We start from the raw sequence: 13,692 nt of genomic DNA, 5'->3' as shown, positions 1-13,692 counted from the left end.
AAACATCTGTAATTACTGCACTGTGCTAGTAAGAAGGAGGAGATGGGGGTCAGGATAAGGAAAGGGAAAAAAGATGACTACATGAGTATCACATCACTTCTCAGTAAGGCAACATGTATGCTGCACAAACTTACTCTCTGCTGCAGAACAGGGCATGCGTTAATGCTGAAAAAATATATTTCCAAGAAATAATGCACTGCTTATTGTTACTAGAATGAAACTAAATGCTCAGCTATGGTATCACCAACCTCTTGATAAGTGCTACATCTGCGTTCATTTGCACACTTAACGAGGATGATGAGAGATCCAAGAGCAAAGGATGTGAAAATCTGAAAATATACAAAATGTTCTTTCATAATACAGTTCATTAAAACAATTATTCACTATGTTTTTACTAGTTTTGACTACTTGTAATATGTGGATTAATATAAAGATTTATCTATGAATTTGAGGATCATCATATGCTCATATGTTAACTCATCAGAGTTAACAAGCAAGTTTTTTTTTTTTTTTTTACAACAAGTCGGCCGTCTCCCACCGAGGCAGGGTGACCAAAAAAAGAAAGAAAATCCCCAAAAAGAAAATGCTTTCATCATCATTCAACACTTTCACCAAACTCACACATTATCACTGTTTTTGCAGAGGTGCTCAGAATACAACAGTTTAGAAGCATAGGTAGTAGGTTGGTAGACAGCAACCACCCAGGGAAGTACTACCGTCCTGCCAGATGACTGTGAAACAAAAACCTGTAACTGTTTTGCATGATGGTAGGATTGCTGGTTTTCTTTTTCTGTCTCATAAACACGCTAGATAACAGGGATATCTTGCTACTCCTACTTACACTTTGGTCACACTTCACAGACACGCACATGCATATATATATATACATACATCTAGGTTTTTCTCCTTATTCTAAATAGCTCTTGTTCTTTTTTATTTCTTCTATTGTCCATGGGGAAGTGGAAAAGAATCTTTCCTCCGTAAGCCATGCGTGTCGTATGAGGCGACTAAAATGCCGGGAGCAATGGGCTAGTAACCCCTTCTCCTGTATACATTTACTAAAAAAGAGAAGAAGAAAAACTTTATAAAACTGGGTTGTTTAAATGTGCGTGGATGTAGTGCGGATGACAAGAAACAGATGATTGCTGATGTTATGAATGAAAAGAAGTTGGATGTCCTGGCTCTAAGCGAAACAAAGCTGAAGGGGGTAGGAGAGTTTCAGTGGGGGGAAATAAATGGGATTAAATCTGGAGTATCTGAGAGAGTTAGAGCAAAGGAAGGGGTAGCAGTAATGTTAAATGATCAGTTATGGAAGGAGAAAAGAGAATATGAATGTGTAAATTCGAGAATTATGTGGATTAAAGTAAAGGTTGGATGCGAGAAGTGGGTCATAATAAGCGTGTATGCACCTGGAGAAGAGAGGAATGCAGAGGAGAGAGAGAGATTTTGGGAGATGTTAAGTGAATGTATAGGAGCCTTTGAACCAAGTGAGAGAGTAATTGTGGTAGGGGACCTGAATGCTAAAGTAGGAGAAACTTTTAGAGAGGGTGTGGTAGGTAAGTTTGGGGTGCCAGGTGTAAATGATAATGGGAGCCCTTTGATTGAACTTTGTATAGAAAGGGGTTTAGTTATAGGTAATACATATTTCAAGAAAAAGAGGATAAATAAGTATACACGATATGATGTAGGACGAAATGACAGTAGTTTGTTGGATTATGTATTGGTAGATAAAAGACTGTTGAGTAGACTTCAGGATGTACATGTTTATCGAGGGGCCACAGATATATCAGATCACTTTCTAGTTGTAGCTACACTGAGAGTAAAAGGTAGATGGGATACAAGGAGAATAGAAGCATCAGGGAAGAGAGAGGTGAAGGTTTATAAACTAAAAGAGGAGGCAGTTAGGGTAAGATATAAACAGCTATTGGAGGATAGATGGGCTAATGAGAGCATAGGCAATGGGGTCGAAGAGGAATGGGGTAGGTTTAAAAATGTAGTGTTAGAGTGTTCAGCAGAAGTTTGTGGTTACAGGAAAGTGGGTGCAGGAGGGAAGAGGAGCGATTGGTGGAATGATGATGTAAAGAGAGTAGTAAGGGAGAAAAAGTTAGCATATGAGAAGTTTTTACAAAGTAGAAGTGATGCAAGGAGGGAAGAGTATATGGAGAAAAAGAGAGAGGTTAAGAGAGTGGTGAAGCAATGTAAAAAGAGAGCAAATGAGAGAGTGGGTGAGCTGTTATCAACAAATTTTGTTGAAAATAAGAAAAAGTTTTGGAGTGAGATTAACAAGTTAAGGAAGCCTAGAGAACAAATGGATTTGTCAGTTAAAAATAGGAGAGGAGAGTTATTAAATGGAGAGTTAGAGGTATTGGGAAGATGGAGGGAATATTTTGAGGAATTGTTAAATGTTGATGAAGATAGGGAAGCTGTGATTTCGTGTATAGGGCAAGGAGGAATAACATCTTGTAGGAGTGAGGAAGAGCCAGTTGTGAGTGTGGGGGAAGTTCGTGAGGCAGTAGGTAAAATGAAAGGGGGTAAGGCAGCCGGGATTGATGGGATAAAGATAGAAATGTTAAAAGCAGGTGGGGATATAGTTTTGGAGTGGTTGGTGCAATTATTTAATAAATGTATGGAAGAGGGTAAGGTACCTAGGGATTGGCAGAGAGCATGCATAGTTCCTTTGTATAAAGGCAAAGGGGATAAAAGAGAGTGCAAAAATTATAGGGGGATAAGTCTGTTGAGTGTACCTGGTAAAGTGTATGGTAGAGTTATAATTGAAAGAATTAAGAGTAAGACGGAGAATAGGATAGCAGATGAACAAGGAGGCTTTAGGAAAGGTAGGGGGTGTGTGGACCAGGTGTTTACAGTGAAACATATAAGTGAACAGTATTTAGATAAGGCTAAAGAGGTCTTTGTGGCATTTATGGATTTGGAAAAGGCGTATGACAGGGTGGATAGGGGGGCAATGTGGCAGATGTTGCAAGTGTATGGTGTAGGAGGTAGGTTACTGAAAGCAGTGAAGAGTTTTTACGAGGATAGTGAGGCTCAAGTTAGAGTATGTAGAAAAGAGGGAAATTTTTTCCCAGTAAAAGTAGGCCTTAGACAAGGATGTGTGATGTCACCGTGGTTGTTTAATATATTTATAGATGGGGTTGTAAGAGAAGTAAATGCGAGGGTCTTGGCAAGAGGCGTGGAGTTAAAAGATAAAGAATCACACACAGGGTGGGAGTTGTCACAGCTGCTCTTTGCTGATGACACTGTGCTCTTGGGAGATTCTGAAGAGAAGCTGCAGAGATTGGTGGATGAATTTGGTAGGGTGTGCAAAAGAAGAAAATTAAAGGTGAATACAGGAAAGAGTAAGGTTATGAGGATAACAAAAAGATTAGGTGATGAAAGATTGAATATCAGATTGGAGGGAGAGAGTATGGAGGAGGTGAACGTATTCAGATATTTGGGAGTGGACGTGTCAGCGGATGGGTCTATGAAAGATGAGGTGAATCATAGAATTGATGAGGGAAAAAGAGTGAGTGGTGCACTTAGGAGTCTGTGGAGACAGAGAACTTTGTCCTTGGAGGAAAAGAGGGGAATGTATGAGAGTATAGTTTTACCAACGCTCTTATATGGGTGTGAAGCATGGGTGATGAATGTTGCAGCGAGGAGAAGGCTGGAGGCAGTGGAGATGTCATGTCTGAGGGCAATGTGTGGTGTGAATATAATGCAGAGAATTCGTAGTTTGGAAGTTAGGAGGAGGTGCGGGATTACCAAAACTGTTGTCCAGAGGGCTGAGGAAGGGTTGTTGAGGTGGTTCGGACATGTAGAGAGAATGGAGCGAAACAGAATAACTTCAAGAGTGTATCAGTCTGTAGTGGAAGGAAGGCGGGGTAGGGGTCGGCCTAGGAAGGGTTGGAGGGAGGGGATAAAGGAGGTTTTGTGTGCGAGGGGCTTGGACTTCCAGCAGGCATGCGTGAGCGTGTTTGATAGGAGTGAATGGAGACAAATGGTTTTTAATACTTGACGTGCTGTTGGAGTGTGAGCAAAGTAACATTTATGAAGGGATTCAGGGAAACCGGCAGGCCGGACTTGAGTCCTGGAGATGGGAAGTACAGTGCCTGCACTCTGAAGGAGGGGTGTTAATGTTGCAGTTTAAAAACTGTAGTGTAAAGCACCCTTCTGGCAAGACAGTGATGGAGTGAATGATGGTGAAAGTTTTTCTTTTTCGGGCCACCCTGCCTTGGTGGGAATCGGCCAGTGTGATAATAAAAAAAATAATAGAAGCATATACGTATAAAGATACACAACATATCCCTCCAAACTGCCAATATCCCAAACCCCTCCTTTAAAGTGCAGGCATTGTACTTCCCATTTCCAGGACTCAAGTCCGACTATATGAAAATAACCGGTTTCCCTGAATCCCTTCACTAAATATTACCCTGCTCACACTCCAACAGATCGTCAGGTCCCAAGTACCATTCGTCTCCATTCACTCCTATCTAACACGCTCACGCACGCTTGCTGGAAGTCCAAGCCCCTCACCCACAAAACCTCCTTTACCCCCTCTCTCCAACCCTTTCAAGGACGACCCCTACCTCGCCTTCCTTTCCCTATAGATTTATATGCTTTCCATGTCATTCTACTTTGATTCATTCTCTCTAAATGACCAAACCACCTCAACAACCCCTCGTCTGCCCTCTGACTAATACTTTTATTAACTCCACACCTTTTCCTAATTTCCACACTCCGAATTTTCTGCATAATATTTACACCACACATTGCCCTTAGACAGGACATCTCCACTGCCTCCAACCGTCTCCTCGCTGCTGCATTTACCACCCAAGCTTCACACCCATATAAGAGTGTTGGTACTACTATACTTTCATACATTCCCTTCTTTGCCTCCATTGATAATGTTTTTTGACTCCACATATACCTCAATGCACCACTCACCTTTTTTCCCTCATCAATTCTATGATTAACCTCATCCTTCATAAATCCATCCACCGACACATCAACTCCCAAGTATCTGAAAACATTCACTTCTTCCATACTCCGCCTCCCTAATTTGATATCCAATTTTTCTTTATCTAAACCATTTGATACCCTCATCACCTTACTCTTTTCTATGTTCACTTTCAACTTTCTACATTTACACACCTTCCCAAACTCTTTCACTAACCTTTGCAATTTTTCTTTAGAATTTCCCATAAGCACAGTATCATCAGCAAAAAGTAACTGTGTTAATTCCCATTTTGAATTTAATTCCCCATAATTTAATCCCACCCCTCTCCCGAACACCCTAGCATTTACTTCTTTTACAACCCCATCTATAAATATATTAAACAACCATGGTGACATAACACATCCCTGTCTAAGACCTACTTTTACCGGGAAGTAGTCTCCCTCTCTACTACACACCCTAACCTGAGCCTCACTATCCTCATAAAAACTCTTTACAGCATTTAGTAACTTACCACCTATACCATATACTTGCAACATCTGCCACATTGCTCCTCTATCCACTATCATATGCCTTTTCTAAATCCATAAATGCAATAAAAACTTCCCTACCTTTATCTAAATACTGTTCACATATATGCTTCAATGTAAACACTTGATCTACACATCCCCTACCCACTCTGAATCCTCCTTGCTCATCCGCAATCCTACATTCTGTCTTATCTCTAATTCTTTCAATTATAACCCTACCGTACACTTTTCCTGGTATACTCAATAAAGTTATTCCTCTATAATTTTTACAATCTCTTTTGTCCCCTTTTCCTTTATATAAAGGGACTATACATGCTCTCCGCCAATCCCTAGGTACCTTCCCCTCTTTCATTCATTTATTAAACAAAAGTACCAACCACTCCAACACTATATCCCCCCCTGCTTTTAACATTTCTGTCATGATCCCATCAGTTCTAGCTGCTTTACCCCCTTTCATTCTACGTAATGCCTCACGTACCTCCCCCACACTTACATTCTGGTCTTCTTCACTCCTAAAAGATGGTATACCTCTCTGACCATTTAAAAGTTCCTCAAAATATTCTCGCCATCTACCTAATACCTTACTCTCCCCATCTACTAACTCCCCTACTCTGTTCTTAACTGACAAATCCATACTTTCCCTAGGCTTTTTTAACTTGTTTAACTCACTCCAAAATTTTTTCTTTTCATTAAAATTTCTTGACAGTGCCTCTCCCACTCTATCATCTGCTCTCCTTTTGCACTCTCTCACCACTCTCTTCACCTTTCTTTTACTCTCCATATACTCTGCTCTTCTTATAACACTTCTGCTTTGTAAAAACCTCTCATAAGCTAACTTTTTCTCTTTTATTACACCCTTTACTTCATCATTCCACCAATCACTCCTCTTTCCTCCTGCCCCCACCCTCCTATAACCACAAACTTCTGCCCCACATTCTAATACTGCATTTTTAAAACTATTCCAACCCTCTTCAACCCCCCCCCCTACTCATCTTTGCACTAACCCACCTTTCTGCCAATAGTCGCTTATATCTCACCCGAACTTCCTCCTCCCTTAGTTTATACACTTTCACCTCCCTCTTACTTGTTGTTGCCACCTTCCTCTTTTCCCATCTACCTCTTACTTTAACTGTAGCTACAACTAAATAATGATCCGATATATCAGTTGCCCCTCTATAAACATGTACATCCTGGAGCCTACCCATCAACCTTTTATCCACCAATACATAATCTAACAAACTACTTTCATTACGTGCTACATCATACCTTGTATATTTATTTATCCTCTTTTTCATAAAATATGTATTACTTATTACCAAATCTCTTTCTACACATAGCTCAATGAAAGGCTCCCCATTTACATTTACCCCTGGCACCCCAAATTTACCTACTACTCCCTCCATAACATTTTTACCCACTTTAGCACTGAAATCCCCAACCACTATTACTCTCACACTTGATTCAAAACTCCCCACGCATTCACTCAACATTTCCCAAAATCTCTCCCTCCCCTCTACACTTCTCTCTTCTCCAGGTGCATACACGCTTACTATAACCCACTTTTCACATCCAATCTTTATTTTACTCCACATAATCCTTGAATTAATACATTTATAGTCGCTCTTTTCCTGCCATAACTTATCTTTCAACATTATTGCTACTCCTTCTTTAGCTCTAACTCTATTTGAAACCCCTGACCTAATCCCATTTATTTCTCTCCATTGAAACTCTCCCACCCCCTTCAGCTTTGTTTCACTTAAAGCCAGGACATTCAGCTTCTTCTCATTCATAACATCCACAATCATCTCTTTCTTATCATTTGCACAACATCCACGCACATTCAGACTTCCCACTTTGACAATTTTCAAGTACTTGGGATTATTTCCTATGTACAAATACTGAATTAATTCTGTACAAGTGTATGTCACATTCAAAATTAGGAATATACAGTGGTACCTTGACTTACGAGTACCCCAACTTACGAGTTTTCCGAGTTACAAGCCATCACTCTTTTGATTTTTTGCTTTGAGTTGCGAGCCAAAATCTGAGTTATGAGCGAGCTTCAGATACGCCGCCACTAGTTGGCACAGCGAAAGCCACAATATCCGCCCAGCATCCCGTGTCTCACTCATTCAGTGCACATGGTTACCTTGCCATGGAAGCATCTCTTGTGTTGTGCTTGCATTTTGTGCTTTTTGTGTAGTTATTTTTGCCACATTTCTTTTTTGTAACCATGGGTCCTAAGAAAGCAAGTGCAAAGGACAGTGCTGAGAAGAAGACGATGGTGTCCATTGAATTAAAGCATGAAATCAAAGAAAATCACGAGCGAGGTGTGTGTGTAGTAGACTTTATGAGGCAGTACAAGCATAGTACTTATACAATATGTACCATACTAAAGCAGCATAAGAGGGCGATAAATGCTATAACGCCAGCCAAGCAAGCAAGTTAAGCGATTGAGTTTATGATGAACGAAAGCGATCGAAGAAGCACAAAATAAAACTGACTCCTCCAACCTCTGCCTATCATCTCCTTCACCTCCACCAGCATCTATTAGCCCAAGTATTCTGATCTCCAAGGTAAATACACTTTATAAAACCAGTTTATTTCTTTACATTTTCTTTTATTATGTTTTTATACAATATTTCTTATAAATACATTTTTCTTATTTAAACACCTGTAAAAAAAAATGGGGTGGTTTTTTGGGGGGCTGGAATGGATTAATGGCATTTCAATTAATTTCAATGAGGAAAATTGATTTGATATATGAGCAAATCGTGTTACAAGCTCGGTCACGGAACGAATTAAACTCTTAAGTAAAGGCTATTAACCCTTTGAGGGTCGACAGGCCCTCTCCGAAACTCGTTCTCAGGGTCGGCCAAATTTAAAAAAAAAAAAAATTATTTTCTCTTATGAAAAGATAGAGAATCTTTTCCCGATCATAAAGACACCAAAAGTTTGAAATTTGATAGAAAACTTACGGAATTATGCTCTCGCAAAGTTAGCGGTCTCGGCGATGTTTACGCATCGGCGATTTTGCCCACTTTGAGCCCCATTTTCGGCTAATTTCACTGTACTAGTCGACAAAAAACATGAATATTTCGCTAGAACTCCATTTTTTCTATCGAATGGGTGCAAGAAACCACTCATTTATGAAATTCAACTATCCAGTACAGTGGTCAGAATTTAGCAATTTTGCCAATTTCACACAAATTTCAAAAGATGCCAATTTCCGAATAGGGTCCAGAATAAACAAGAAAGACATTCCTGGCACTAAAATGACATTTCCTCTGGTCATTAGTCACGTCTCAAGGCCCCTCTTATATTCTTTTGCTTTCCACTTTGAATTTTTATTCTCACAAAAAATAGAAGATTTACTGTTATGCAGACTACTGCATTAGTGTAAGAAATGGTATAAATATTATTGGTGCACTTGTGAAAGAATATTAGACTCACCAGTTGACGTGTATTGCACGCTTGGCACGATTTGTTTACTTTTGAAGTTTGGTAAAAATCGAACATTTCTGCTACTTTGAGCTCAATTTCAAGGCACTTTTCTTTGTAAAACCAGTCAAAATCATCTCAATTTCTGTAATATGTCTTCCATTTTATAAAATGAGATCAAGAAAACTAGAATACAACAATAAATACCATACGAAAATACACTGCAAAGTCGCTGATTTATTAAAAAAAAATGGTAAAAGTTTTTTTTTTCTCATTATGCACTGTGTGCTGCAGGATTTTTTTTAGACTGTGCACACTGACCACATAGACCCATTCTTTCATATGAAGGCCTACCAGCTTTCTCCCACTAGATTTGAGGCCGCTAGAATTTATGAGTACTAGTACGTCAAAAACCCCTACGCGTAAGACGTACTAGTACGACGAAAACCCTCAAAGGGTTAAGTGAGACCAGGGACATGGAGTGTGCTATTTGTATATAATTATTCAATGTTTAAATGAAACTTTAAAACAAATTATAGATTAGCTGCTACATTAGATGTGAATAAACAATTATTAAGAAAATACTTACAATATGAACAAGATTGCCAGAGACAATTCCACCTGATTCATGAAAGGCTTTGGGAAAGTTTAAAAGCCCTGCACCCAGGCCTGCATTGACTATCAGGAACACTGCCTTTTGCCATGAAATTCCTAAAAAAAAACAAAAAAAAATTATGCATGGTTCACAAGTCAAAAGTTTCAGACATGAGGGGTGTTTTAAAATTACAGGTAGATTACTTATAAACAGGGACTTTTTTAATGAATATGCTTAAAGGGAACAATAGATTCTACATAAAAGTACTCACAAACTAATGGAAGAAATGAAAAAAAATAATAAAATATTTTGTGTCCTAGAATTTCCTTTCAAAATTTTAATTACAGTATTTCATTTTAATAATTATCTTTTAGAGATTTAAAGCAGCAGAGCTTCAAGAATTTCTTGCCTCACTCCAGAGTTGAAATTATCTAGAGAATTATGCAGTGTCAGAAAATAGTGCGAGCTTTGTGTAGATGTGCCAATTCATTAGTGTCCCAAAAAGAAGGTAGAAGACTATTGAAATCACTAACCCTGAAAGGTTAAAGTAAGATAACTCAATCATTGTGGATTATTTCCACTGAGGTTAATCCTTTTTGGGTTATCCTAAGTAATCTACACATATGCTGCTATGTATGACAATTTATTTAACTATTTGTGTGCTTCTGTACCTGAAATGCTCTGCATATTAAGGGGCTTTCTGCATGAACACCTAAATGTCATTAACCTCTGTACAAACCTTATATCATGCTGAAATAAAGAATTTTTAATCTTTACTTACTTTCCCCAGTAAGAGACCCATAACAGTCGACTTAATTCCCAGGTGTCAATTTATCGCAAGGTAACATGGCAGGTGTCTTAGGAGACCTGCCCATATATCCCACCTTGTCTAAGTAAGTATTTGGGCACAGGTACACAGAAGCCCAATTATCATACATGGTGTAAATTACCTAAGATGGCTCAAAAAAAAAAAATTCTACGCAAGGGTTGATTCTATATTCTCTAAGTAGTGAAACGAGTGTGTTCACTGCTGAGCTATGATAAATAGGGAATTAAAAATAAAAAGAATAGTAATAATATAAATCTGTTTTACTAAGAAAAACCAATATTGAATATTTGAGAAGAATATGGAGAAGCGTTTTCAATTACTCATGAAAAACACCTGTTGGGGAAAACAAATCAATAAACCATTATAAATAAATTTTAATTAATTACCTTCCACCAGTTTAGATTTTGACAATTGTCTTAACATAGTAACATACGAGTAAATTATCAAAGATAACCCCCCCAAAAAAAGTAAAAAAAAATCTCCAGGACTAACAGTAAGCAAGCAATAATAAGTAAATTAGGAATTAATCAGATTTGACTTTAATAATATGAAATATTAAAAGATAAATATATATTCACAACAATAACCAAAAATCAACCCACCAACATCGTCTCCATAACTACTTGCAAGTTGACAGGAAGCAAAGATATCATCTTGATGCCCTGCAGTGGCTGCCACAGGCTCTGGCAAGAGTGCTACATCGTCGTCATCGTCGTCGTGGTGGAGGTGATGATGATGGTTGTGGTTTTGGTAGTCATCTTCATGGTCTTGGAGATGATGATGATGAGGTGTCACGAGACCAACCACGGGACTCCGAGAGTGACACCCAGAATTTATTCTTGATTTCGCCACTACCACAGCTGCTGCCACGCCTCTGTCCACCTCTTCCTCCACGTCTGCATTATATGACATAGTTAACAACAAAAAGCAGAGCTAAAACGAGATGAAAAGGTAAAAAAAAATGTATTAAAACTCCAGCCACTACTGTCTCCACCTCCCCGTTGTTGTTGTTGGGTAGAAGGACTGAGGGTCCTAGAGCCGTGTGAACTATACTTGTTAGGGTTTAAAGGTCCACTGACACTAACGCCGTATCGAGCCTTGTCTCTAATAATAATATCTTTATTTCTGTAATAAAGTTGGTAGAATTACCGACAATATGTAAAGTAAAAGGACACAAGTGCAACTAATGTGACATTTTATTGTGGCAACGTTTCGCTCTCCAGGAGCTTTATCAAGCTTGATAAAGCTCCTGGAGAGCGAAACGTTGCCACAATAAAATGTCACATTAGTTGCACTTGTGTCCTTTTATCTTTATTTCTGCACCCCTCAAGGGAGGTTCCTTGATGCTGGTGAAGGGCTCTTGATCTAGGGAATTGGATCTGTGCTCCAGTTCCCTGAATTTGAGCCTGAATACCTTCCATCCCCACCCCCACATATGCTGTATAATCCTGTGGGTTTAGCGCTCCCCCATGATTATAATTGTAATTTATTTCTACAAGTACATGTACAAGGTATACAGGCCTAAGTAACATCAATGACACACTACTATATAAAAGCCGCTTGTTACGCTGAGCATTTCGGGAAATTAAGCCAGTTTTGTCCCAGGATGCGACCCACACCAGTCTACTGATGGGTGAACATGGACAGCAGGTGTTTGATGGAAACACGTTCCTAATGTTTTGCAACTGTACCGGAGATTCCAACTCAGGACCTCATTGTGTGAGCTGAGTGTGCTAGTGATCCAGCTACAGGACACCTACTTGCTTGCTAGGTGAATGGGATAACAGGTACAAGGAAACACGCCCAATGTTTCCACCCTTGCTGGGGATCGAACCACGGACACTCAACGTGTGAAGCAAGAGCATTGCCTACCAGGCCCCGGGATCAAGTAGAGCGAGACCTCATGAGTCAACTTGTCATGGACACAGCCACAGGCGGCGAACCAGCAAGGATGGACCATGTGTTCACCCTAAGTGACCATGTACATGTATACCATGTACATGTACTTTTAGTAAATAAAGATATTATTATTATTAATGTGTAAGGCATTGAATTCGAGAGGCCCGTCAGTGTTAGCGACCTCGCAGTGTATACTTTCCTCATGCCTCACAGATAATGGTGAAAATACCTGCGTGGATTATTTCTGGGTGCGAGAGTTTAATGTAGGTGACGGAGGAATACCCCCACACCCTCGAAACACGTTTAAATGAACACATTTATGCTAGGAAAGGTCACATTCTGAACACTGCCTGCATGTAACATTGGAACACCACTATCAACCTTATGAGATGGAAGGAAGTTAGGTATAATGTTTGTCAGGAAACAGGACAAGAGTTTCCTGACACAGGTCTTAGTCAAATGATAACCTACAGCTGGAGCTTTTGGTCATCTGACCAAGGACTTTCTCTGGCTTACCGGTCTAGCAATTTAAAAATCATGGCTATGATTATAACCATTTATTGGTCTGAATATGAGATGGAAGGACCAGTAACGGATTTCTTATAGGCAGACTAAGCGGCCTCTTAGAGCCCAGACTACTAAGGGACAATACACACACAACCCGCACATGCAGTGCTAGTCACGGCATTATGCCGCCCATCCCCCACACACGTATCAAAACAAACACATACCATGAAAGATAATAAAGTATATATCCGCACACTTACTGAGGTTTTAATACTTGGTGCTGCATCCTTTATGCTTAATCACGTCCCTCAGCCACGTAGGAAGACAAATTCTTGAGGGTTTGGGGAGGTATATTATGCCATGCCTCATGTAGAGCAGCCTCCAGCTGCGGGATGGAACTGATATCCTTGCCCAGTAAACTTCAGTTCACTATTGACCAGAGGTTCTCAATAGGGTTTAGGTCTGGTGAATTGCCTGGCCATTTATTAAAGAACCTCACTTCACAGTCCTTAAGCCACTGAACTACAGATTAGGCAGTATGACATGGTGCACCATCCTGCATAAAAAACGTAGCCCCACACTTGTCAAACGCCTCAGGTAAATTGTCACACAATAACTCCAGGTAATTATACTGGTTCATATACTGGTTTTTGGGAAGCACAATGAGTTCACCAACACTCTGAGCACCCAAGCACCCGCACACCATGAGCGAGTCTGGGTGTTTGGTGGTCCCATAAGTGTAGTGTGGGTCTAGCGGGTCACTACTACTAGGTCGGTACACGTCCCGCACGGTAACAGGTGACGGTGAAGGTTGCTTTATCTCTGCAAAGTATTTCAGACCACTGTTGAGGATTCCAGTGAAGATATTTCTTTGCATAATGCAGCTTACGTTTCTTCTGTGGCTTGGAGAGGATCGGTTTCTTAATCTGGCAGTGACTAC

The 13,692-nt window shown here is 39.8% G+C and overlaps 1 protein-coding gene across 5 annotated transcripts in view; it reads right to left on the bottom strand.

The window, feature by feature from the left end:
- The window catches only part of LOC128695863 (sodium-coupled neutral amino acid transporter 7), an 84,963-nt gene extending 73,591 nt beyond the window's left edge, over positions 1 to 11,372 (bottom strand). For all 5 annotated transcript variants that reach the window (XM_053786770.2, XM_070092893.1, XM_053786768.2 and 2 more), the window contains exons 1-3: positions 10,949 to 11,372; positions 9,512 to 9,633; positions 249 to 329 (exon numbers count right to left, since the gene is read on the bottom strand). In XM_053786770.2, coding sequence (XP_053642745.1) covers positions 249 to 329; positions 9,512 to 9,633; positions 10,949 to 11,258 — 513 coding nt within the window. In that variant the 5' untranslated portion in view covers positions 11,259 to 11,372. The remainder of the gene's footprint in view (positions 1 to 248; positions 330 to 9,511; positions 9,634 to 10,948) is intronic.
- Between the last annotated feature and the right edge of the window lie 2,320 nt (positions 11,373 to 13,692).

Source organism: Cherax quadricarinatus, chromosome 41, assembly GCF_038502225.1.
Source record: "Cherax quadricarinatus isolate ZL_2023a chromosome 41, ASM3850222v1, whole genome shotgun sequence".
Classification (NCBI taxonomy): Eukaryota; Metazoa; Arthropoda; class Malacostraca; order Decapoda; family Parastacidae; genus Cherax; species Cherax quadricarinatus.
This window is presented reverse-complemented; position numbering and strand designations above follow the sequence as displayed.